This window comes from Cupressus sempervirens, chromosome 3, assembly GCF_028749045.1.
Source record: "Cupressus sempervirens isolate cs-2001-9-10 chromosome 3, ASM2874904v1, whole genome shotgun sequence".
In the NCBI taxonomy this organism is placed as follows: domain Eukaryota; kingdom Viridiplantae; phylum Streptophyta; class Pinopsida; order Cupressales; family Cupressaceae; genus Cupressus; species Cupressus sempervirens.
This window is the reverse complement of record NC_143120.1, coordinates 570,436,961-570,464,438: the sequence shown is the minus strand read 5'-3', so window position 1 is coordinate 570,464,438 and position 27,478 is coordinate 570,436,961. Positions and strand designations below refer to the sequence as shown.

General features: G+C 38.6%; 1 protein-coding gene across 1 annotated transcript in view; it reads right to left on the bottom strand.

Moving 5' to 3' along the window:
- The window catches only part of LOC149567704 (uncharacterized), a 109,431-nt gene extending 85,149 nt beyond the window's left edge, over positions 1 to 24,282 (bottom strand). The window contains exons 1-2 of the mRNA XM_089820964.1: positions 23,943 to 24,282; positions 23,806 to 23,859 (exon numbers count right to left, since the gene is read on the bottom strand). Coding sequence (XP_089677090.1) covers positions 23,806 to 23,859; positions 23,943 to 24,044 — 156 coding nt within the window. The 5' untranslated portion in view covers positions 24,045 to 24,282. The remainder of the gene's footprint in view (positions 1 to 23,805; positions 23,860 to 23,942) is intronic.
- Between the last annotated feature and the right edge of the window lie 3,196 nt (positions 24,283 to 27,478).

Below are 27,478 nucleotides of genomic sequence, written 5' to 3'. Positions count from 1 at the left end.
GCTCAAAAACTAAGCGTAACACCCTGGGCGCAACAAATACCAAACTATCATCTTCAATTTGGAGAATCTCCGAGTTCATAGGTACTATAAATAAAAATGAAGCTAAAAGGGCATTCCCTAATATCAACACATAACTCTCCTCAATACTACACCAAAAACTATCTAAAAACTGATGTAAATAATCCAACCAACTCCTGTATGGCGTGAAATCAGAAATCCTACCAGCATTGATCTAGTGATGATCAACCATAGTCAATTCACCACTTCCATCCTGTGACTCATATCCATTGCTAGGAATCGTACCAGGATTCCATATTCTGAAATTAGAATGATAATCAAAAGGAGAGTCCTCATTCATCTCAAAAAGAGGATTATCAGAAACCCAATTAGCATCTAGTTCAAACACAAGGTTGTCAATAAGCTGAATGTGATCAAAAACCTTGGTACTTGGTCTTTTAAGACAACTGTCCAAGTCATAAGTTTGTTGAATGCTATTGAGCTCAACAATGACTTCTTTGAAAAACTATTGCCTCACCTTACCCTCATGTTCCCAAGAGTGATTCATGACCTTGATTTGATTTTTTGCTTCCCGAAGAGAAAATCAAGTTTCATCCAAAGCTCTTGAGTAAACTTAAGCTCCCTATTGAGCTCCATAATCCTATTCCTTTCCTTTTTCAGCTGATCAACATGTATTTCAGCAACCTTAAGGATGTTATCCATGTTGGAAAGCAAATATAAATAATCTGATTTCATATTTTTAAGAGCTGTTCTGATCACTTGCAAATCAGAAACAAGCCAATCTGCTTCCACCCCCTTTTGAACCTTTCTGTAGAGATCTTCCACCATCTTGTGAGTGCTGTCATAATGAACCAACAATGCCACAACCATGTCATTACTAACCTTCAGCTGATTCCTTAAGGTATGCATTTCATTATTGTCGTTTTGAAGCGGTTCATCATCTTGCAGTATCATCTTGGATTGTTCCTCTAAATGGGCATCAAAAATATATGGTTCATCATGCAAAGATTCCAATCTACTATTACCTCGTGGGCAACCGACCTCATCAACCTGCTTGTCAAAGCTAACCTCCAAATCGCCAACGTAGAAACTTGCACCCTGTTTAACATCGTCTACTTGATCATGGGACGGCTATCAATCAATGGTAGTTGACTGATCTTCTTTTTCAAGATCCTTTATTCGATGATTTTGGTCTGCTGGAAATTCTTCATACACACCTTTGCACTGGTCTTTTGTAAGGAGATCCTGAACCAATTCAAAGTACTTTCTTTTTGCCATATCCGTCTTATTTTGCTGCTCTAGATGAAGCTCCAAGTAATCACTGAATGATAAATCATTCTAAATTCGGGTAGGAAGTCTTTGATACTCTTTGTAAATGTTGAGTATTTCAATTCTTATATTTGCTGGTTGGGGCACCCATTGTCTAGAATATTCAACTCTTTCTTCTGGATTGTTATAACCTAGGAAGGGTTGCCTATTGACTTGCCTTTCATCCCTTTCCTTTTGTAATTACTCATAGAGACATCTTACAAGAGAAATTTATTCGAATAATCAAATATTGGTGACTGAAAAGGAACCAATTCCTTTATCATTGAATGCTCAAAAAGTTGTGATAGTTGATGCTTTACTTTTCCTACCTTCCCTACTTTATTACCATCATCACATTACAACAAACTCCTGCCATCTTTGTGAGTAAATGCATCTATCACATTTGTGGCTGCCAATGAAATTGAAATACTTGACAAATTTTCTCTTGCCAGCAATTCATGTGCATTCTGCAACTTTGGCTCATGTTTGGTTAATGACTTTGCAGTCCTAATTGGCACCCACATAGAATCCATCCGAGCCATGATATTTTGAGGGTGTAATCATAATACCAAAGTTTGACTCAACATATCCCCCAGAATTTAAGACTGTTTAGAGACTTGCACACTGAACCGTGAGTTCTTTTGTAACTTTGATGGAGCTTTTGAGGTATCTTCTGGTTCTCGCATAGTAATCACGTTTTTGTATCAGTTCTGGTAAACTCTGCACTTAGAGTTGTGTTCCAACACTTGAAACAAGCTATCCAAAATACCAAAAACAACAACGAAGATTATTGCTTCAAAATTTCTTTCTTCTTGGGTGTCTCAACACAACAGATTGGAACAGATATCTTCATCCCATCATAAACATGCACATTCCCCTTTTTAATTTTCATACTAATAGACACAACAAGACAAATTCAATGGACTTCCTTCATGCACAGTTAACCACTCCACTCAAAAAACAAAGATATTGATTTTTTTTTTTCAACTATAGTGAATGGAAAGCATACAATTCTTCTCAAGAAAGACATTCATCACAAGAGCGATCACACTGTGATTTCCTTGCTTGAACTATGTTGTCCCGACCTGTAACTTGCATCCACCTTTCAAAATTCACAAAAAAAACCAAGAATGTGAGTCGTCCTCTAGAATAGCAACCACCATGCACAACATGAATGCTAAGGAAGAATGATTTCCATCACCAGCTCTTTCCGATTCATACGCACTGAATAAATTGCTTACAGTTCTAGTTGTACATTCAATTGTCACCCACTGCTCAAATATAGGGATGCGAAATTCAAATAATGTAAGTGATATGCGTTAATATATGCTTATATGTTTGACTTCTTGCATTGCTCCTATTAGACATGTTTTCTGTCACATTATTCTCTGTTATAGCCTCTAGAGAATGAATATCGTGCATCTCAACACCCACACCTTTCAAAAATAGTCGTATTATGCGATAAATGTTCTCAGACTAGGAAACAACTTAAATATTATTGAATATCCAACTCGAAAGCCACCACCTCCTTGTTGTCGCTTCTATATGTTGGATGCCCAAAAGAACATTCGTCACGTTTTCCCCCAAACTGCCACCCATGTGTTAATGTGTCTGCTCCTGAATTCAGAATAGTGTTGAAGCCTGGTGAAAGCAAATGACTTCTATTCCTGGTAACTCATTGCTCACTCCTCCACGTAATCTTCAACCACAGCTTTGGCTACATAGCAACCCATGGCATCAATATTCGATTATTACACTTTCTTGACTTTCGACATCCCTTAGTCTATTGCTTGAGCATGCACAAAACTTGTGCCTTGTATGCAACATTCAATACATCCAAAAAAAAACCATCGGAGCCTAAATGCAGAGTAACGCCCTCCGTCAATGGAATTCTACGTTCTTCTAAAATTGGCCTTCCAACTATTACAGCTGTTATGCTATTCCAATAGCCACAGCAAGAAACGGTTCTTCACAGCTCAACTAATACCAAGTGATTGCCGAGAACTTTAGACTCTCATGCTTAATCCTGAGCACATAGCACATTTGACATCTCGAGAAGTGTTGTTTTAATTCTCCGTATACATTCACGATAGTCACCAAAATTCTTACCTCCTCGACTGAAAGTCCATTTAGAGTAAAATAATCATTTGACATAAACTAAATTCTTCTCCCAACCACTAGAAGGTGAAATGACACCCTTCTAACAATTTTTTAGAGCTTGTAGCATTTTACAAATACACCTATCTTCTAGAAATATCCTTACTCCTGCGATATTCTTGTTATCAGTTGTGTCTTGCTACAGTAGTGGGTTATGTTCTGTCATATATGCGTTAAATTAAAGATAACACACTATATGTGCACTCTTCATACGGCTTCAGGCTTGGCAACAAATTTCACGGTTGTTACCAATATAAGTGTCCCATCTCTGTACTTGTAATGTGCTCCAACAAATACCAAAATGCATATATTAGTTTGCTCATTCCATAGATGTACAGTTTCATTTTTGCTAGCAAATGCAATAAGAGAAGGTTTTAAGTAATTGTGTCCTAATTTCATTCACGGAATCTCCATGCCCAATAAAACTCTTGTCAATCTTTTCATTTGTAGCATCAATAACTCGAATTATTCCGTTGCTACCACCTACAACTAATAATGGTGGACCATTCACATTGCAAGCCCAAATGCAACTCACCATACAACTGATGCTATTTTGATACAGCAAAGGCATATTAGGTGTTCACGGGAATAAATTAACATATCTAACAATCTCAATTTCCTGCCTTGTCACCCTGCGGATTACTGATTACAAGATTCACAAATTGCCGCTAGCTGAAGTAGCTTACTTCCCTTGTTCTCCAAAAAATACTAAACATGGGGCATGATTTCCAACTAGTACCCAAAACTCACAAAGCTAAAACTACGTTGACCAACTTACCTCTGAATATGGAGTCGTCTGAAACAATCTTTCCTCCTGAATCAAACTTGGATATGCAAATTTGACCCTTCATAAGATTGTCTCTATTATAACTTCACAGGCTAGCAGGAAACACCAGCTTTGATACCACTGAAATATCCCTAACCAGATAAAAATGTATTACGAACACAAACGAAACCAGTAGAAATTCCCACAGCGATTTCACTAACTTCTTCTTGAATATAACATGAACTCAGATATAGGTAAATGGAATGCAATACTATAATAAAACCAAAACATTCCCCACAAGAATATAACCTGTTATTTCACAATATCATTCAAGATGTCGAGCATATAACCATGAGTTGCAACCCAGTAAGATAAAACCAGCAAACATCTTATAACTCCTTAAAATACATTATTGCATTATACAACAGCAATACAATAACCAACACTACGAATCCAATCCTTAAATACACATTAACAATCACATTGGAATACTAGAATAAGAACCTGTAAGCGCATGTGAAACACCTGAACTGATGCCTCCCGGAAGAATGGGTTTGCGTCCACTGTCTGCCAGCACAAGGGACTACGTTTTCAAACTATCTGAAAGCTGAAGCTTTCTGAAAACTCTCACAAGAGAGAAAACTGAACTAAATCATAAAATCAAGCATCCCCAACCATGAGCCTCTTTCCACTTTTAATACACAAACTAAGATTCTTCGACTCCCCTCTGCCTTTCGTCCTATTCCCTTGTGACTCTTCAACTTCCCTCTAGCATTTTGTCTTATTCCTCCTTCACCATTGTCATCGGTAGAAATTGTGTATCGGCCGACGGGTCCCTTCGGAAAAGTTCTTGTTATGTAGCTGACAGGTCCCTTCAGAAAGGTTTTTGTTATGTAGTGGACATAATGTATCTGGCCGACGAATACCTTCGGGAAGGTTCCTCGGAAAGTATTTATAACCCTTTCGGGAAGCATTGTAGGTATCATAGATCATATCATCGAAGTATAATGTACTGTGGGCATATGCAAATAATAATAAGAGTTCTGCTGGTTGCTATTCATGTTTGTATTCTTTGTCTGTGTGCAATTATTAATTAACCTATGCGGTAAATATTTGGCGCCGTTGCTGGGGACCTGGTACGCAAGCAGGCGGATATGAATTAAATGCCGAATTAGTTGAACAAAGATAAGAATAAGCTAAAAGAAAAAAATGACATACGTGTTGCACAGGAAAATTTAATTCTGGCTCAGCAGACAGAGCGTCGAAGGAGATTTCAAAAAATTGCCGACGGAAACAAGAGCGCGGAAGGATTGTTGAAGGAGACTCGACAACAGCTTGAGTTGGTGGAAGAAGCAAGAGAGGAGTTTCTGAACCTGCATACGCCACGGGAAGAGAATCCTGACGGAAGGAGATCGCCTCGCACGGCTCGGAGTGCCGACGGAGCACGAGCGTGGAGTGACCTCTTCGTCCGAGATATACTTCCGAAACGAACAGCTTTGGTTGCCGAACCCTCTTCTTCACCAAACAGCGTGGGTGTTGAAAACAGCGCGAAAGTCCAAAACAGCGCGGGTGTTGAAAACAACGCGAAAGCAAAAAACAGCGCGGGTGTAGAAAATAGCGCGGGTGTGCAGAACAGCGCGGGTGTGCAAAACAGCGCAGGTGTGCAGAAAAGTTATTGTTATGTAGCCGACAGGTCCCTTCAGAAAGGTTTTTGTTATGTAGCGAACATAATGTATCTGGCTGACGGATACCTTCGGGAAGGTTCTTCGGAAAGTATTTATAACCCCTTCGGGAAGCATTGTAGATATCATAGATCATATCATCGAAGTATAATGTACTGTGGGCATATGCGAATAATAATAAGAGTTCTGCTGGTTGCTGTTCATGTTCGTATTCTTTCTCTGTGTGCAATTATTAATTAACCTATGCGGTAAACAACCATTTGCCCTCTTTATAACATTAAATTGACCTTTTAATAATTTGAGTCTACGTCTCATAGTCAATTTTAACAATATATAAAATAAGACTTCAATATTTCTAATGTTCCAAAAAGGGAACATTACAAAGGATAGACACATAAGAGTGACAATGAAGAGCGTAGAAGACAAAAACAATATCGTGAGAAACAAAAGACTTCTCAAAGGAACACATATCTACCTTGATGATGATCTCACCATAACCCAAAAAGAGGAAAGGAGGAAAGAATGGGAAAAAGTGAAAACAGCAAGGGAAAGCGGAAAATGGGCATGGTTGCAAAATAGGAAGGCCCATATCAATGACAAAATAACACATGACAAATAGGAACTTGGGCCCACCCAGGAATTCTTAACCGTAGTTAGCTGGAACTATAGAGGATACCCATGGAGGAGAGGACCTAGGTTGGGGCCCATAGCTAGGGATGAGGATATTATTATGCTCATAGAGACACACAAACATGATGGTTGCAAGGTACCAGAGTTTGAAGGTTACAGTAAATTCTCAGTGTGGAACGAAAGGTCGAAAAGTGGCAAAGGGCACGGAGGTATCACCATTTTGATTAAGGAAACATGGGGCAGATTTATTAATATGGAAAAGGAACACGCAAACAACCAATACATATGGATAAAAATAATAGAAAATCAAGTTTCTACTCGGGTGGCAGCACATTACTTTGCTCCTAAGGGATCAAAATTCTATAAGAAAATACATCTAGACCATGAAGATCCATTTGTCTCGCTCAAAAAGGACATCTCTATATTTAGCGCCTTAGGTGAAATCCTACTCATAGGTGACTTCAATGCTAGGACAGCAAACAATCAGACTCTCAATTTGGAAAAAGGGTACAAAGAAAGCAGGGATCCATTATGGCTAGAGGAAGAAGGGGCCCAACATTGGGAGCTGTCATCACAGGACGACAAAGGCAAGGTCAACCATTTTGGGGCAGAATTAGTGGGGATATGCTGCCTTCAAAACATGGTCATTTGTAATGGAACGGAGAAATGGCCTAACTCAAAAAACATTACTTGTAAAACCTACAATGGGAAAAGTGTAGTAGATTATGTCATTTGCTCTCCAAACTAGACCTCAAAGATATTGGAGTTTGAGATAGAGGACTGTCCAATCGGACTAAACTCATATCTGATCTCACTCAAGCTGGCCACTCACATAAAAGATCAACAAAGCGATCAACATATCTACAAAGAAAGAAAAGACCCTCGACCAAGTAGGATCCTAATGACTAACGAAAATCAAGAAATTTTTAGAAACTCTCTTCATAGGATATCCAACAATCAGCAAAAGAACTTAAGTGCTCCCAATCAGCACCAAGTGAACAACGAGAACCTCGTTCCCATTATTAGCAAGGCACTTGAGGAATGCAAAAGAACTAAACCCAAAAGAGATAATAAGAACACATTCCCGGCTAACCCGTGGTTTGCTAAGGAATGCAAGAAGGCAAAAAGCAATATGAGAGGGCAAAAGAATGATGGAAAAAACGAGTATTTCAAGTTGCTAAAACGGAAGAAGGAACAATATATGATCCTAAGAAGACTTGAGCCGATAAATCTCAGAAAAAACAGCCCCAAAAAGTTCTGGAATGAACTCAAACATAAAAAGAAACAAACCGAGAATAACATAATTGAAACTCAATGGCTAGAATATGCCAAAGCGAGCTAGGCGAGCATGATACTCCAATAACTAAGCACATAGGGGAGCTATTTGATATTGAAGATATTACCCAAAGCATAAGGAGGTTAGCATCAAGAAAGGCAAAAAGAAATTGATGAGCTTCAAGAAGAATACCTACAATGGGGTGTTGATCTTCTTGCCCCTCACATCCATCATATCTTTAACAGCACCGAAGTGGAGGGCTTTCCTAAAAACTAGACGACTAGTGTGGTAGTCCTGATTCACAAAAGTGGAGACACAAACAACCCATCTAATTATCGGACCATCATGATCAATCCCCTTCTTGGCAAACTATTTGGAAGCATGGTAGAACAGAAAATCAGTAAATGGGCTGAAACAGAGGAGAAAAGAGCAAAGGGACAAGCAGGTTTTAGACCGAAACACTCCACTATCGATCACAAGATGACTCTCAGATACTTGAGAAAATTTGGGACACCCCAAGAGGAGAGGCTTTTTGCTGCTTTGTGGATTTCAAAAAAGCCTTCAACACAGTACTGCATGACCAACTTTGGAAAAGAATGGAAGAGCTGGCAATCCCTATGGCACTAAGGGCAGTTGTGTACAGAGTATATGAACAGGTCATGGCCAAAATCAGAACTATGGATGGGTTATCAGAATGTTTTGGCAGCAATATAGGGATCAAACAAGGATGCCCACTATCTCCAACCTTGTTCGGGCTCTACGTTGACAAACTAGAAGCATGGTTGAACAGGGACAATAACGAGGGAGTTCAGTTGGCTGGATATGTGATAAAATTATTGCTATATGTGGATGACCTCATTATTATCGCCAAGACAACTGATGGGCTGCGAGAACACTTGAAGGCATTATAAAGCTTTTGTCAGGAGGTGGGGATGGAAGTAACACCAGCAAAACCAAAGTCATGATCTTCTCGCTGAGGAGAAACAAGAGACCCCTGGACACTTTTCTCTTTGAAGGTAACCCTCTTGAGATTGTGAGCGAATACAAGTACTTGGGAATTGACTTTTAGAACAAACTCAACTGGGAAACATGCAGATCTAAAAGGATTCAAGGGGGTTGGAAGGCACGTACTCATTACTGAATAAATGTAGGAATGCTGAACTATGGGATTGGAAGACAAAGAAAATGCTTTTTGGGCTGCTTGTCGCTCCTCTAATTCTATCTGGGTGTGAAATTTGGGGCAATAGCTTGTCGGATCAAAAATGGAGACAGGTGGAAAGGATACAAAAACAACTTATTACTAGCAGCCTGAGAATTAAAACCACGATGCCTTATGAGATATTATGAGCAGAAGTGGGTGCCTTTCCCCTAGAGGTGGATGCAATGGTCCGCTGATATGTTACTTAAAGAAAACCCAGGGAATGGGAAATCACCACTGGCCAAAGCTAATCATGGAGGAAAGACTCGAAAGGAGAAAAACCACATGGATGAAACAAAACAACAAATGGATGCAAAAGTGGGACATCAACATCCATAGCTGCCCAGATAATACTGAAGAAATCAAGAAGTTTGTCCGAGAGAGATTCTGTAACATCATGTGGACAAGGCACATGGGGAGAAAAAAGTTCCACTATGTTAAAGAATTTAAACCCAATACTTGTCATGAGGAAAAAGTGTATTTAGGTGCGGATATCAAGTGGAAGGCCAAAATGCTCATAGCCCAGCTTAGGACTAGCTCTCACCATCTAAGATGCGAGCCAGGTAGATGGAGAGTGCTAAAAGAGGAGTGGGAAGATAGGACCTGCCTATTCTATGACACGAGAGCGATTGAAACGGAACATCACTTTGTCATGGAATGCCCAATGTACAGCAACATCAGATCCGAGTACTTAGAGATATTAGAAAACAGCAGGTTGAGCCACCTCTTTGAGGAAAAACAGTTGTACAAGACTACAAACTTGATCATCAAAATGCACCAAAGAAGAGAAGAGTTAGTCAAAGAGTTATAGCTGGATTAGGTTGTAGTTAGCAGGCGGGTCCCATAGGCTTCTTTGGCCTCATGGACATTATTAAAATCCTTCATTCACTCATTCATCATAGCTGATAGCTATTAGATGTTATACTATTCAGTTAGATCATATCTGCATGGTTATGCTAGTGATGTGACATGATGCTTTATGATGATATTTGGTTGTTTTGTATTTGGATATGAACTTTGTTTATGGTTATTGGATGGATTTTCTTGGACTCCTTGTGATGTGCTTGAGCTACGGATATTTATATCATTCTGTCAGTAAACTCGTATTATGATGAATGACTAAGTTAAATGAAGTATTTTAATGAATTTAATTAAATATTTATTCACATGATTTCGTGCATTGTTGCTTTGACCATATTATTTATTGTGCATCTACACTTGATCGGGTTGTTTATTGTGCAGGACTTATATCCCTAGCACTAGCACATGGAGGTAGTGATTTGGCCATTCATACTAAGCCAATGTCATCCTTGTATGGATGATGTATCTAATTTAATTAAATAATTAAATCCTCTGGTAATTTGGTAAATCCGGATTCATTATGCATTGTGCTAAACCCATGAGTGTGTCTGTGCATTTAGAGGTCTATAGTTGTCATGGAAAATGTTAAGCAACTGTGATTTATTATTTGGTTAATTTCAATATTTGATTTATTTTAAATTTTAAGTTTACCGGCTAATTTGTTGTAGTTGAATTCCAAGCAATTGGAATTTGCCTGGTTTATTTGGGGAAAGGGTAAATTAAGTGGTTAAGCCTTTTAATGTTTTATTTTATGAGCCACTTTGAAAAAAAGTGCTTATAATGATATGTTTGAACTTTAAAGTTCATTATTCACTTTACCTTTTTTGTTTTGGAGAGAAATTGCTCAAACCCTTTTGTGAGTGTTTCTCGATTTGTTTGTTGCAAGATTGGCTCACTGAATTGACGTGAGAATGGTCATGCTGGCTCTGTAGAGAGAAGATCTTCACTTGTTGAACCTTTCGTCAGATTCAGCGGCTTGTTTATTTTACTGTGGCTCTTTCCGTTTTGCAATTGTAGCTATGAGGTAAGGCTTTTTTCGTTTTAATTGTTTTAGCCCATTTAAAGTTATGGTTTTTGTTGTTAACTGGTTGAAGGTTGAGAACTAGTGTTCCCCTTTCTTTGCATGCTTTAATTTGACTCGGCTGGGCGGGTATGAGCATTTGTAGTTTGTTTGAACTTAATTTGTAAGTTTTTGGAGTGTTATGCTGCCCAATTTTGTGTACGAGCTCGTAGCTCCAATTTTATTTGATTTTTGGGTGTTTGACACCATTTGGGAAGTGGGTTATCGATTTCGTCGAATTTCGACAAATTTGATTTTGAGTGATTTTTACATTGCCTCATTTTGTGCCACCCAATTTTCTTGAGTATTTTGTGGCACTTGACTTGGTCGTGGATTTGAAATGTTTGCTAGGTTTCCAATCCGACCATAGTTTTACTTGATCTTCATTGGGATTTGTGTTGAACCCGTACTCCTAGCAATATGCCCAGTTGAGAGTTGTTTACACTTGTTTTGGCTTTTCTCATCCAACCCTTGTTTTGGTATTATGTAATCCTTTATGAAGTTGGTTGTGCCCACACACGAGCACATGCACGTGCATATGACAGGATCTTGCAAGACCCCAGCTCCCTGATAGAGGTCAGTTGAGGTATTGTTCATTTGAGGGTTGGGTTGGAAATTTGCATTGCCTACGAGCACTCATCGTGTGATCAACATGGGTATGTAGGGCAGGTGGTGGAGTGGCTTCTCTCGTGTACCCCAGCCCGGAAGTGGTCAACAAGGTAATGTGAAGAGGTTTTAATAAGTGATAATCAAATTAACAAATGGGTAAATAAACTTAATGATAAGTAAACACCTATACGGCTATTGAGCATCCCAAGGGAGCCAACACGAGGGTTTGGTGTCTATTCGATTACTATTATTTTGCGGAAGTTAGTACGAGAGCACTGTGTGATGGCATGGTGTGATGGCCTCCCCAGGGGAGTTTTTTCCACACCACCTATAGCTTGGGCTTCCCAATGCCAAGCAATTTACACTCCACTTGAGTCCCTATGTAGTTATCCCCTAAAGTATCTGACTAGGACACGTACTATATTATCTCATCATCTTGGTCTCGATCCCTTGTTCTACTTGGCGTGAGTGTCAACTTTGGATGATTGTACTTTGTGTTGTGGTCGAAGCACTACCTCCGTTAGCACAGCAGGAGTGAGCTTACCTATACCATTGTTGGGGACCGATGTTCAGAGTTGGTCTACTTCCAGTTCAGGACCGAAGCTTGATGCTTCACTTGGATTCGTTGGTTGTCGATGTATGTTTCCTTATGATTTATGTTATTATCGATGCCTTGATTCCATGATTAGATGATGCATCTTTTAGTTGTACAATTCCCTTCATTGCGATGTTGCTTATGTACTTGCTTTCTTGATGATATTCATAATTGAGTTAGACCTTATATGTATGTTTCGTATTTTAGCATGTTTAAATATTTAGATTCGTTTCTATTCTCTTGGGTGATCACTCCTAGATTTACGTGGATCCGATACTCCCTGATGTGGAGGTTCTCCTTTATTTCTTGCTTTTGTTTTGACTTTTGGTATTGTAGTCGCCCTGAGGTCATATGGGAATGCAAAGTCTTGTACGAAACAAGCATTCACCGTACAGGGATGCAAAGACTCGTACGAACCTTTGCTGACTCGTATCAGCCGAGAAGGTAACTTAGACAACTTGTGGGGAAAGCTCATCCAGGGGCCAGTCCTGACTCTACAAGCCTAACAAGCCATTTGGTCGTATGGCAAACAGTGAACGTGCACGCAAACTTTTTCAGAAAGTTGAGTTGTGGTTTTGAATACCCTTTTGCGTCCCACACCTTCCTAGATCAAAATAGATCGGTTTTGGGGTTGTATTCGGGAATTACCCTCGAAGTTTGTATCGTGGTAATCAAAGATTAACTTGCATGATTAATCACCTAGGAACTTGTATTTTGGGTTTAAAATGAATATTGTAATGAATGCTAGATGGTAATTTGGAATAAACAGCGTATGCTTATTTTATGTAGTTGGTAATGAACGCGTTGGTAAGTACTCACACTTGGGGATCTTTGGCAATTGGTTTTGTGTTAGTCTTCTACTGCATTCTTGTGTGGATGTTGCTTGTTGCACCTTAACCCTATAAAATATGTGTGTGTGTGTGTGTGTGTTAGCTTTGTTTATCCTCGTTCCAAGGATCTCTAGGCAGGGCATTACATCTGGTATCAAAGCCCATGTTGCAACATTGGGATCTTCATGTTATGCTCCCACTATGATATTGGATGTTGAATTTCTTATATAGTGATATCTTACTTAATGGTTTGTGATTTTGATATTCTTTTGCGCCTTTGTGGAATTCTAACTCATGGCTTGTTGTCCCTTTAAGGATGCCTCTGACACATGGACGTGGTGGTCAAAGGAAAACCCAATAGAATAACCGTAGAGAAGAACAAAATGAAAAGCACCACGAGGAAGAACATCTGGAAGAAGGCGAAAGACAAGGAAATAATCAAGGTGGAGTTGGGACCTCGAGTTGAGGGTTCTCAACAAGGTGGTGCATAGGGAGAGGGATAACAGGGTGCAAACTCCCACATGTCAAAGCATGAGGATAAAGAGGAGCGTGTGCATAAGCGTGAGTGTTCCTACACACCAACTAGTGGAAGAGTGTACCATAGGAGAGGTCGAGACCGTGATGATGAGGATGCCATCCAAATTGACATGATGAGAGACCTTTAGCGGTCTAAACCACCATACTTTGATGGTAGAGGAGGCGGCAATAAGACCGAAACCTGCTTACTTGATATGGGATGTTGCTTTACTGTGCATCCTTATGTGAGCAACCTAAGAGCCCGTTGTGCAGTGACACAATTGAGAGACCATACATCTATTTGGTGGAACATAGAGAAGCAGAAGCTCCAACTCAACATAGCAGATCTCACTTGGGAGATCTTTGAGGAGAGGTTCAAAGAGAAGTTCCTATCCCTTTAGTACAAAGAGGCACATGCTGATGAGTTCCATGAGATTAGGCAGGGGAACATGTCAGTGGAGCAATACAAGATGAGGTTCTTTGAGTTAAGGCAATACTCGAGCTATAGCCATGATGACGTACTCCTCACTCAGCATTTTGTTCGGGATCTTAAGGACTCCATCATCGGAGATGTCTGTATGCACCACCCGAGGACACTTGCATTTGTCACTGAGAAGGCAAGGATTGCGGAGAGTAATGTGGCTAGAGGTTATAGCAGCAAAGCAGATTCGCAGTCATAGTGCATGGCCTACAGAGTCAGTTGCACCTCCTTCTCAAACACAATCTGCAAGACAGACTCGTACTTAGTCAGTATCGTTGAGAGGTGGACGTAGTCGGAATAGTAGTTGATGCTTTTCACAGGGCCAACAAAGAGATTAGGGTTCAGACACCACAAGAGGGAAGGCAATGACTTCCATTGAGGTCAACAGTCACAACAGAATCGCTTAACTCAGAAGTGGCCAACAAAATTCTAGCAGAGGGAACGCTCAGTAGTCTAGCACCCCTCAAGGACACAAGTATGATTATAGTTATGGCAATGAGGCGTGTTTCTCTTGTGGTCAGCTTGGCCATAAGTCGGCAATATGCCCTCTGAAGACGTCATCAAGACCAACCAGAGGTGCAGCCATGTCAGAGACTACAATAGGGGATGCAGGTAGATTCCATAAAATTTTTGTGGTTGACAATTGTCGCGTTGAACATCACGGTACTGTAGTCGAGACCACAGATACTTTAATTGGTCTCTCCACCATAGTACTTTTTGACTCCGGTACTTTACATTCCTTTATTTCACCATCCCTTGTTTAGCGATGTGGGCTAGCGGCAACACAATAGGTAGATAGGTGGCATGTTCAGTTAGCCACAGGATCCAAAGCGAGTAGTCAATGGTTGCGTGTTGGACTTGGGCACCTTCACCACCACAATTGATCTTCATATCCTACCCTTAGGATCTTATGGCATCGTGTTGGGTATAGATTGGTTAGCCTCCCATAAGGCGAGTATTCATTGCCGACAAAAGTTGGTTTAGTGTGTTGATGACATAGGTGGACAAGTTGAACTACTAGGGGTCTAGAGACCAATCTCACTTCGGATGATCTCAGCTAAGCAGCTGAAATGGAGTGTGTGCATAGATGTTACATGTTTGCACTCTTTGTTAATGACCTAGAGGAGGTTTGAAAGTTGAGAGGTGTCGCTTGATGATCATCTACTCCTCCATGAGTACACAAATCTATTTCCTGATGAGATATTGGGTATGCCGCCATAGCGTGACATTGTTTTTCATATTGATCTCATTCTGGAGCAGAGCCTATATCTCAGGCGCCTTATCGCATGAATACTCAGGAGTTGAGTGAACTCCAGTTGTAGTTAGAGGAGTTATTGACCAAGGGCCATATTCCTCCTAGTGTATCCCTATGGGGTGCATCAGTCATCTTCGTAAAGAAAAAGGATGGATCATTGCGGTTATGCATTGACTACTGGCATTTGAACAAGGTAAAAGTTAAGAACCGATATCCTTTGCTGAGGATTGATGACTTGTTTGATCAGATGAAGGGAGTGAGAGTGTTCTCAAAGATTGATCTTAAGTCGGGATACCATCAACTTCGAATCGATGAGGCTAATATTCATTGAATAGCTTTTCGTACATACTATGGGCATTATGAGTTCACGGTTGTACCATTTGGGTTGACCAATGTGCCATCAGTGTTTATGAGTTTGAAGAATGGGGTATTTTGCACTTACCTCGATCGATTTGACCTTGTATCCCTGGATTACATACTGATCTATTTGGGGACTGTAGAGGAACCTTAGTTCCATTTGCACTAGGTTTTGCAGTGTTTACGTGACCATCAGTTGTATGGCAACTTGGGCAAGTGTGAATTCTTCCAGTCTGAGGTGAAGTATTTGGGGCACATCATTACGGTGATGGTATTGCAGTGGATCTTGCTACACATCCGAGCTATTATGGATTGGCCAGCACCCACTAGTATTCCCGAGTTTCATAGCTTCATAGGGTTGGCGGACTACTACCATCAATTCGTAAAGGTTTTCTCACAAGTGGCTCACCCTATCATTTCTCTTCAACGGAATGGGAAGAAATATGTTTTGACCAATCAGTGAGAGTCAACATTTGAGGCTCTTAAGAAGCAAGTGACCAGTACACTTATCCTTGCAGTGCCCAATCCTGCAGGTGATTTCCTAGTGTGCACAGATGCATCATTAAAGGGTGTGGGGGCAGTGTTGATGCAGGATGGTCAAGTGATTGCATATGAATCTAGAAAGCTCAAGGACCATGAGCTGAACTACTCCACTCATTTTTGGAGTTAGCAGCGCTTGTGTGCGAGACATTTCCTTTTGGGACACAAGTTTGAGCTACACAATGACCATCATAGCTTGCAGTATATTTTTTCTCAGCCAAACCTAAATGCATGACAACATTGTTGGATGGAGTTTTTGAGAGAGTACAATTTTAATGTTCATTACATCAAGGGTAAGGAGAACTTTGTTGCGGATGCCCTAAGTAGGAGAAAGCATGTGGATTTGTGCAGCCATATCTTAGAGTCTTTGCCTAGTGACACATGGTATCAAGAGGTTAGAGCGGAGATTAAGTCTGGACGTACCATTGAGGGACGGTTTGCAAGTTATTCTTTCGAGTCTGATGGACTATTGTGGTACTTAGAACGCACATATGTGCCAATGTTAGGAGATCTTTGTTCCTTAGTATTGTTAGAGGCACATCGTGCACCATATTCCCACATCTTGACGTCAAGAAGATGCATGCCAATCTTAGACAGTTTTACTTTTGGGTAGGGATGAGGCGCAATATTACTGATTTTGTTGCTTGATGTCTTAAGTGCCAAAGATTGAAGGAAGAGCATCAACATCCTGCGGGTCTTTTGTAGCCACATTTCGTTCTAGAGTGGAAATGGGACATGATATCTATTGATTTCATCACAGGATTGTCTATGTCATCGCGTTGTCATGACGCTATTATGGTAACAATGGACAAGTTGTCCAAGGTAGCATATTTTTAACCCATGAGAGCATCCTACATAGCTACTTCAGTGGCTCATGTTTTCTTGCAGGATATTGTTCAGTTGCATGGGATCCCTCATAGGAACATTTTAGATAGAGACCCAGTGTTTACTTCAGAACTGTCGACATCTCTCAGGTATGCGTTAGGCACGCAACTCAATTTTAGTTCAGCTTATCACCCAAAAACAGATGGTTAGACTAAGAGAGTGAACCAGGTTTTGGAGGACATGCTTCACATGTATGTGATGGATCTACAAGCAAAGTGGGAGGACTATTTATACTTGGTAGAGTCTGCTTATAGCAATGGGTATCATAGTTCTCTCGGCATGTCACTTCTTCAGGCCTTGTAGGGAAGACCATGTTGTACCCCTTTGAGTTGGGATCATTTGGAGAACCAAGTAGTTCTGGGTCCTAAGATGCTTCAAGATATAGAACAATAGGTTATTCGTATTAGAGAGCATTGAGTTACCACCTAGGACAAGTAGAAGGAGTATGCAGATGCCCGTAGGTTAGATCGTCACCTTTTTGTTGGTGACCGGGTGTTTTTTAGAGTGCATTCGCAAAAGACCCCTAGCCGTTATGGGAAAGGCTCTAAGTTAGCACTATGTTTTGTTGGACCTTTTGAGATCCTAGAGCGGATCGGTCTTGTTGCTTATCACCTAGCATTGCCACCTAGCTTATTGCACATCAGTAATGGCTTTCATGTTTATGTTTTGAGACAGTGTATCCCTGATGTGACACATATACTTGATTGGGATGCTTTGGAGGTAGAGGATGGGTAGCTTTCTTTGGAGCCCATTCGCATCCTTCAACATTGGAGGCTGATCATCAGAGTTCGGGACATAGAGCAAGTAAGGGTCCAATGGGACCCGAACGATGAGATTTCGGCTAGTTAGGAGGATGCCACATGGTTGAGAGATTTGTACCCGTATCTCTTTGTAGGCTTCAAGAGTAAACCCATACCTAGTGGGGGAGGATGTAGAGCCTCCCATGTTTGCATTTTGTACCATGGCTTATTTGGTTCGAGAGATACTTTATGATATTATGTATGTGTGCATTTGAGATGTTTCGATGACATGACACTGTTTTGATTGCCAGTATCATAGCTAATAAATGTTAGATGCTATACAGTTCAATTTGATCATATCTACATGATGATGCTAGTGATGTGACATGATGCTTTATGATGGTATCTGTTTGTTTTGTATTCAAATATAAACTTTGTTTATGGTTATTGGATGGATTTTTTTGGACTCATTGTGATGTGCTTGAGCTATTAATATTTATATCATTTTATCAATAAACTCATATTATGATGCAATGATTGAGTTAAATTAAGTATTTTAATAAATTTAATTAAATGTTTATTAAGCAATTTTGTACACTATTGCTTCGGTTATATTATTTATTGTGCATCTACACTTGATTGGGTTGTTTACTATGGAGGACTTATATCCCGGCAATAGCACATGGAGTTAGTGATTTGGCAATTCATAATAAGCCAATGTCGTCCCTCTATGGGCGATATATCTGATGTATTTAAATAATAATACCCTCTGGTAATTTGGTAAATCTGGATTCATTATGCATTCATGTTAGGCCCGTGAGCGTGTCTATGCATTTAGAAGTCCTCAGTTGTCACAGAAAATGTTAAGCAATTGTGATTTATTATTTGGGCATTTTTTATATTTGATTTAAATTTAATTTTATATTTACCATCTAATTTGTCGTAGTTGAATTCCAAGCAATTGGAATTGCTTAATTTGCTTGGGAAAAGGTTAAATTAAGTGGTTAAGTCTTTTAATGTTTTATTTTATGAGCCACTTTGAAAAGAAAGTGCTTATAATGAAATGTTTGAACTTTATTTAAAGTTCATTATTCACTTTGTCTTTTTATGTCTTAGGAGAGAAATTGCTCAAACCCCTTTGTGAGCATTTCTTGATTTATTCATTGGGGGAGATTGGCCCAACAGATTGACACAAGAGTGATCTTGTTGGATCCATATCGGGAAGATCTTCACTTGCCGTCATTTTGTCGGATTCAGTAGCATGTTTATTTTACTGTGGCCCTTTCCGTTTGCCCTCTTGGCTGTGAGGTAGTGCTTTTTAGTTTTAATTGTTTTAGCTCGTTTTAAGTTCCGTTTTTCGTTGCTAAATGGTTGGAGGATAAGAACTAGTGTTCCCCTCCATTTGCATGATTTAATTTGACCTGGTTAGGAGGGTATGAGCATTTGTAGTTTGTTTGAATTTAATTTGTAATCTTTTGAAGTGTTATGCTGCCCAATTTTGCATATGAGCTTGTAGCTCAAATTTTAGTTGATTTTTGGGTGTTTGATCCCATTTGGAAAGTGGATTTTTATTACGTCTGATTTCGACAACTTTAATATTTAAGCAATTTTTACATCACCTCGTTTTGTGTGCCACTCAATTTTCTCGAGTATTTCTTGGCACTTGACTTGGTCATGGATTTGGAATGTTTGCTAGGTTTCCAATCCGAACATGTTTTTACTTAGTCTTCATTGGGATTCATGTCAAACTCGTACTCCAAACAATATGCCCTATTGAGAAAATTTTTATACTTGTTTTGGCTTTTCTCATCCAATGCTTGTTTTGGTATTATGTAATCCTTTGTGAAGTTGATTCTGCCCACACACAAACATCTGCGCGTGTGTATGATAGGATCTTGCAAGACCCAAGCTCCCCGATAGAGGTCGGTGGAAATATTGTCCATTTGAGGGTTGGGTTGGGAATTTGCATGGTTTACAGGCACTCATCGCGTGATGAGCATGGGTATGTAGGGTAGGTAGTGGAGTGGCTTCTCTCGTGTACCTGGCAGGAAAGTGGACGACAAGGTAATGTAAAGAGGTTCTAATAAGTGATAACCAAATTAACTAATGGGGAAATAAACTTAATGATAAGATAAGTGCACACGTTTATGGTTATCAAGCATCCCAAAGAAGTCGATACGAGGGTGTGGTGCTTGTACATTACTAGTCTTCTACGCAAGTTAGTACAAGGGCACAATGTGATGGCCTCCCAAAGAAATTGTTTTTGCACCACCTATAGCTTGGGCTTCTCGATACCAAGCAATTTACACTCCACTGGAGTCCCTACATGGTTATCCCCTAGAGTGCCTCACCAGGACCTGTTGTATTGCATTGTCTTGTGATCTAGGTCTCAGTCCCTTGTTTTGCTTGGCATGAGTGTTATCCTTGGATGACTATACTTTGTGTTTGTGATCTAAAAACTACCTCGATCAGCATGGCAAGAGTGGGCCTACGGGTACCACGTGGTTGGGAGGTGTAGCTACCTATACCACTACTGGGGACCAATGTTAAGAGTTGGTCTACTTCTAGTTCAGGACCAAAGCTTGATGCTTCACTTGGATTCATCGGTTGTCAGAGTATGTTTCCTTGTGATTTACGTTATTATCAATGCCATGATTAGATGATGCATCTTTTAGCTGTACATTTCCCTTCATTGCGATGTTGCTTATGTACTTGCTTTCTTGATGATGTTCATAATTGAGTTAGACCTTATATGTAATGTTTGTATTTTAGCATGTTTAGATATTTAGATTCATTTCAATGCTCTCGCGAGATCATTTCTATGCTCTAGCGAGATCACTCCTAGATTTTCGCGGATCCAATACTCCTCGGTGTGGAGGTTCTCCTTTATTCATTTCTTTTGTTTTGACTTTTTGTTGTCATCCTGAGGTCGTATGGGAATGCAAAGTCTCATACGAAACAACCATTCACTCGTACGGGGATGCAACGACTAGTACGAACCTTTGCTAACTCGTACGTTGGGAAGGTAACTCGTACAACTTGTGGGGAAAGCTCATCCAAGGGCCAATCCTGACTCGTACGAGCTTGATAAGTTGTTTGGTCGTATGACAAATAGTGAACGTGTACACGGACTTTTCAAAAAGTTGAGTTGTGGTTTTGGATACCCTTTTGGGTCCTGCACCTTCCTAGATCAAAACAGATCGGTTGGGGGTTGTATTTCGGGAATTACCCTCAAAGTTTGTGTCGTGGTAATTGGAGATTAACTTGCATGATTAATTACCTAAGAACTTGTATTTTGGGTTTAAAATGAATATCATAATGAACACTAGATGGTAATTTGGAATGAACAATGTATGTTTATTTCATATAGTTGGTAATGCACGCGTTGGTAAGTAGTGACACTTGGGGATCTTTGGCTGTTGGTTTTATGTTAGTCTTCCATTGCATTCTTGTGTGGATGTTGTTTGTTGCACCTTAATCCTTTAAATATGTGTGTGTGTGTGTGTGTGTGTGTGTGTGTGTGTGTGTTAGCTTTGTTTATCCTTGTTCCAAGGATCTCCGAGTGGAGCATTACAAGATGGGTTATAGACAGTTTTAATATTAGCAATCATGACCATCTCCGTAAAAGCTCACCACAATTGCCTTTTTCATCCACGGCTAACAAGCATGCTGCGAACAACAAATAAAGATTTACACATGCCTGCATCATGGAAAATTGATAAACTCCTGCCTAATTTTTCAGCATGCCCTTCGATTGTAACTGAAGAATGATCATTATATGATTGAAAAAGGTCATGTGTTATAAATCTCAATGGCATACATTGTATTAGGGGTTGGTTGTTATTAGGTGGAAGATCGAGCTCAAGTTCAACTAGTTAAGATATACTCATAGATTGGCAGATATTTTTTTAATTTCTTAAAAAAGAAATCCATGGCTTTTCAGTCGGAGGTGTATGTTGTAGCATTTGTATCCTAGAGATCTCTCTCCAACCTTGGCATGTTTTCTCTATGCTAACTTTCCTTTTTTGTTAATCAATGTGTCTTATGCTAATCTTTTAGGAGTCTCATCCGGTTTTCTTATGTTGGTGTGATTATTTCATATTTCTCTAGGTGTAAATATGGTCATGAATGTCTCTTTCTCCTTATAATGCACCTAACACAAAAGATGAATTGCACCACAGCCTACTCCTTAGGAAGATTTGTTTTGGGGGGTCGTTGTTCCTTTACTTGACCCTTATATGAAGTATTTCTATCTGGAAGCAAGAGCCCATTCTAGGTGTTTCAAGAATATTGTTCTTATACCATGTCTGTGTATGGAGGAACTTGCGCTGTCCTTAGAAGTTTTGTGTCTTTATTCGGACCACTGTAGGTGCTTCCCAAGGCTAGGATCTGAATAGTTTGCCATATGTCACTCAACTTTGGCATTTTGTTCTCCCATCCAACAGTGAAAGGTCTATGGTAAATCATTTCTTTGTGGGCAAGGGCATGAATCTCTAACCAGGGATGGTAAACCTCTATAAATGTCATCTTACACAATCTTGACCCTGTCCTAAAAGCTTTGTTTTGGTGTTTTGCTGCCCTTATCTTAGTTTGCTTGTGCAAGTCTCTCTTCCTTTTCCTCCAAACCCCCAACACAAAGAGTCAACTTGTAAAATCCTAGAGATTGTTTCACAAGGCACAATTTGTCCCACTCCTACGAAACTTCCCAACTGCCCTTATATAGGCAGGAGCCTCTCAAAAGGATCAGCAGGATCATTTCTACAAACACAAAGATTAATTCCCTAAGCACAATATGAACCCAAAACAAAGAACAGAATATCTAATCATTCATCAAAGTTTATAAAATCTCAAATCATCTCACTATGCATCATTTTTGTATGATTAGGACCAGTTTCCAACAAAGTATTCTGCCTTTTACAGCTAAGTCTTTAATCTCTCTTCTGTCACTTCAAAAAGCATGTTTAGTGTTGCCCCTGTCACACTCTTTAATCTAGCATAGTTTTTTATTACTGTATATTTACATTTATCCACACCTAGATCATCCGAAAAGTTGTATTTTATTTCCTTTCATTAATATAATATAATTGTCCCTTTTACCAGGCACCACATGAAATTAATCATCTTATTCCTTGTCACTCCCAATGACAACTGAAAAACTTCCGCCACTGAGGCTTTCCATAGCAAAAAAACTTAGGGCTTCCATCCATTAACAAGATTGTATCCAATGGCATTGAATTCGAAGTGGCACAAGATATAGAGGAAGCTGCTAGTGGTCCTAAGGATGCATTTTAGTTTCACAACAACCCTAACAAGTCATCCACAGCTGTAGTGGCTCAAAGAGTAGCGACCTCTGGAACTGAGGAAGCTACCATAAAAACGGTTCACAAGTTTACTCCAGGGAGAGGATTGAGCCACTCAACTACATCTAGACCTCCCCAATTCTAGTTCTGGGGAGAGACTGTTATAAGGAGTGTCTCGCCGAAAATGCTTTTGATTAGTCATTCCATCGTCTTTAGACTAGAATTTTTAACCTACACAATTTGCTATCAAAATAATGGTGGCAATAAGTATGCAAATATTTGGTCTAGAAAGTTATATGGAAATCTACCTCTAAACATTGAGCCTTTTCATTGTGGTTTCTGATTCAAACGTGGACAGGCATATTATTTCCCTTTGATCGAATCTGCATTTGGGAACAACATTCTTTTCTTGCTATAGCCGTGGTAGATTCCTATGTTCCCATCCATGTACAACTTAACATTTTAAAAAGAATAAAACAATTACATATATATGAGTAATCATCCGATCACAGCAATAAGATTTCATTTAAACAGTTATAATTATTTGAAATGTTATATACAACGTTACACAGTTGAACAATTTGATGATTTGAAATGTTGTCTATGGTTGAAATGAGTACACGGACAAAGAGGTGAATAAGCGAAGTGTCAGTAAATATAACAAGAAGCATTTATGCAACCCATGTTTTCCATTATAAATAAATTGGGCATCGGTTGGGAGGAACGGAGAGTAGATGTTACCAAGAGCGTACAGAGCAGGCCACCTGCCAAGCATGCTGCGAATCCATAAATCCTCTGCCACACCAACAAAACATTAAATTGAATCCAAGTACCATCAGTAAAAATCTTGATATTTATATTGTGCGGACTTAGCTTACCTCCTGATATGATAAGCCACATCGCCCATCACTTTCTTCTTCCTCCTCCTCCTCCACTCCTCCTCCAAGGAGGGAGTTGAGGCTCCTCATTGTTCTGCTCATGCTGCTTCAATCGCAAACAACAAACGAATGATAGGTTCGGTGCTTTACCTTCGTCAACCACGGTCCTCTCTCACTCCTCATTTGTCAGATCGATTGCTTCTGATTTAATCTGAACAGGAAATAAGAAGAGTTTACAAAGGTAAAATTGAGGAATAAGTTATGGTGAAAACGAATTCGCTTATGGCCATAAATTAATAAAAATGAGTGTTAAGAAAGCTTTGGAGGAAACAAAAAGGGCAAAAATTATAAAGGAGTACTTGTATTAAAAAAAGTGGAATAGTGATATTATTCTATGATATATTGTTGAAGGAAAATAAGAAAAGTGAATTTTGACTTCTAGTAGGACATCTTGAATATGTTCATTTTGGAGTGAACATTTTTAGAGTAAATAGAACATTGAGGCATGAGCCCACCACATTCCAAGTCAATGGTTTCATTAGTGTTGGTCATCATATTTATTACAACTAGACAGTGTAGTAATTTCAACATATTGTTTTCTAGTGCAAGATTTAAAAATTTAGAATAGGTACCTCATTTATTTTAAAGAAATTTAATCTCTTAGAAGTAAATAAAATTTTATAAAAACTATTGAACCATTTTTTAAATGTTGTTGACTTTTGTATTTCTTTTCTAATATATATTTGAATATATTGTTCACTCTTCAACAATATTAAGAGACGACATTTACAATTACTTGTTAATTTAAACATGCATAATTTTATTGTCTTTATTTTCTATTGTCTAAATATGATTTCATAGGCCCAACACTTTATAATGATTAATAATTCATATATTCATACAATAATTTATACACCCAATACCATATGTACAACAATAGTAATCTTATGCAATGCATATAATAGTTCATACTCAATAAATTATCAATATCTTCTAAAAATTAAGGGTATTTTGGTTGAATGATTTGTTAGACACTTAAGCATAATTATGAAATAACTTAAACATGTCATTCAAATGAATCAAATACAATATACAATTTAGAAAACCCTTTTTTATTCACACACAATTGTGAACAGTTGGCAAGAGTGCAAACTGATTCAATCATCACTCCTCCCAACCCCTTCCTAACTAACCCTTTTTTGACCCACATTATTACCATTACTATTGTAACTTCGACACCATGTGGAGAGGAAAATTTAGCCCCTCTCATCTTGTAAGCAACACAATCATATGCAAGTGTTGTGTCGTCCGCCATCTAGCCCTCTACCATGCATAATCTCTAATTTTCATACAATTTTCCTCAACATTCATTGCCTCGTGCCCTAGTAATATTCCTTATTTTCACTAATGTCTTCTCTTCTTAAAATCGTTTAAATATTTTTGCCACATGGTCTCATTTTCATTGATCATTGTCGTGATTCCTCAAGCAAAAGAAAAAGTGATTATTAGCCAAGAAAAACAACTATGAAATTAATTCACTTTCCACAGATGTTAGTGTGGGTGTGGAGTTTGTGATCATAACAATCACCAGCTCAGAAATGCCAAGGTGTGTATCGAGGATTTACCAATCCATAGAATCTCAACATCTTGACATAGAAAGTGTTGATTTCTATGAAGCTCAACATTTTGTCTTTCTTCACTTCTAGGTCATGTAAGCTTCCTTTCTCTGATTTTTTGATTTCTCAAAATAACTTTTGATTTGACATTTTTTTATTTTGCTAAAATTTTCTCGTTGTATTGATCAGTAGAGTTGCACTGGGGTTTCTATGCAACTCAAACATTGTGGTGGGCTCAAAGGGAAAGAAAACTTGTTCCACTTAACTATTTTTTTGAAAAAATAATATAAAAAACTTGGCATTTTTTAATTAAATATAAAATATCTCTATCAAAATTTGAAGAATAAAATACAGGGTACCTATTGTCATCTATGTGTGTTGGTGGAAATAACACCCAATGCAGAAAAACCAATGATGTAAGGCATGGTATGCAGAGTGAGGTCGTGCTTGATAGCTTTGTCAAAATGGGTGTGTGTACCAATGCTTTCTCATTGATAGTGGAGCCATGGAATTGGTGAGGCGCATTTCCATCATTACTGGGAGGCCATTGTTGGAGGGATGATTGAAGCTCTGCCACTGATTCTACTTAGGGAGTTGAAGAGGACCAAATTTTCATTGGTGCAAAGTTCAATCCCCATGATGCCCATGTTGGAAGTGTTGGTCGATCAGACGAGGGTGGCATCTACATCGAAGAGGGTGAGATTTCCATTGGAGGTGAAGTTGAGAGTGCTTTCATCAAGTATGTGGTGAATTGTGTTGGTTGTCGATTCACCATTGTCAGACAAAGCGTGAGATAGGAGGATTTTCCCTGAGGTTATTCCCAAAAAATTAGTCCATCAGCTATTTAAATATAAATAAACTAATAGTCATACATTTTTGTACATGTAACAATGAGTCAATAGATTTATTTTAAAATTTATATAATAAGGAACTTATATTATTTACTCTTGTAGTCATATAACAAATTTGGACTTGTTTATCCTACATCCCACACACTTAAATTCGACACCTCAATTTAGTTATGCTCTAATTATAAGCTATGACTAAATTATACTAATAGACATTTAGAAATTTCAATGCCTAGAAATATCTTACATGGGGACAAATTTGACATGCAATTCATATGACTCGTTGGATATAATTATTAATTTTCTTGTAATTAATGGTATTCATAGTAAGTCTAGTGTCCTCCTAGTTTGATACATAAGTTACAAATATTTATCACAATTATGTTACAATTTGTAGGGTTTGATTACCTCTCGTTGTTGGGTGTGAATATTAAGTTAGAGTTGAGGTTGTTTCTCTTGTAAACTATATACCAAGGTTGATAGTACATCCTCACATTAGACAAGATAGAAGATTGAAATATATATATATATATATAAAATCTAAGTTTGGATTTTAAATCAATAGAAGGAAATTATAGAATGCCACAAGATTTACAATCAAAGTAAAAGTGAAATCAAAATCACTAATAAGATAAGAAAAAATTAAAACCTTCAACAAATCTCTTACCCAAATTAAACTATATAATCACAAGGTAATACAACTAGGCATAAGTTTTAATGGATATTAATTTTAGACCTAGTGTTAATTGATTCCATAAAAGCATTATACAATACAAGCTTAGAATTCTTTTTCCCAATATTTTGGGATATTATTTACTATAATTTATGTCAATATATCTCACATAGGATATGAGGATAAGGTCCCAAGAAAACTGAGATATTCATTTTTTTTGGAGCAAATATCTAACATAAATCCTATTCATTAAAATTAATAATTTTATTTGATTTATTTTACTTATATTATAAGAAAATGATTACTATGTAAATATATTTGAACATTAAGCATTTTATATTGTAATGCCCCGATAGAGAACCGAGAGAAATTAACCTATAATGATGCTAAGTTTGCTAA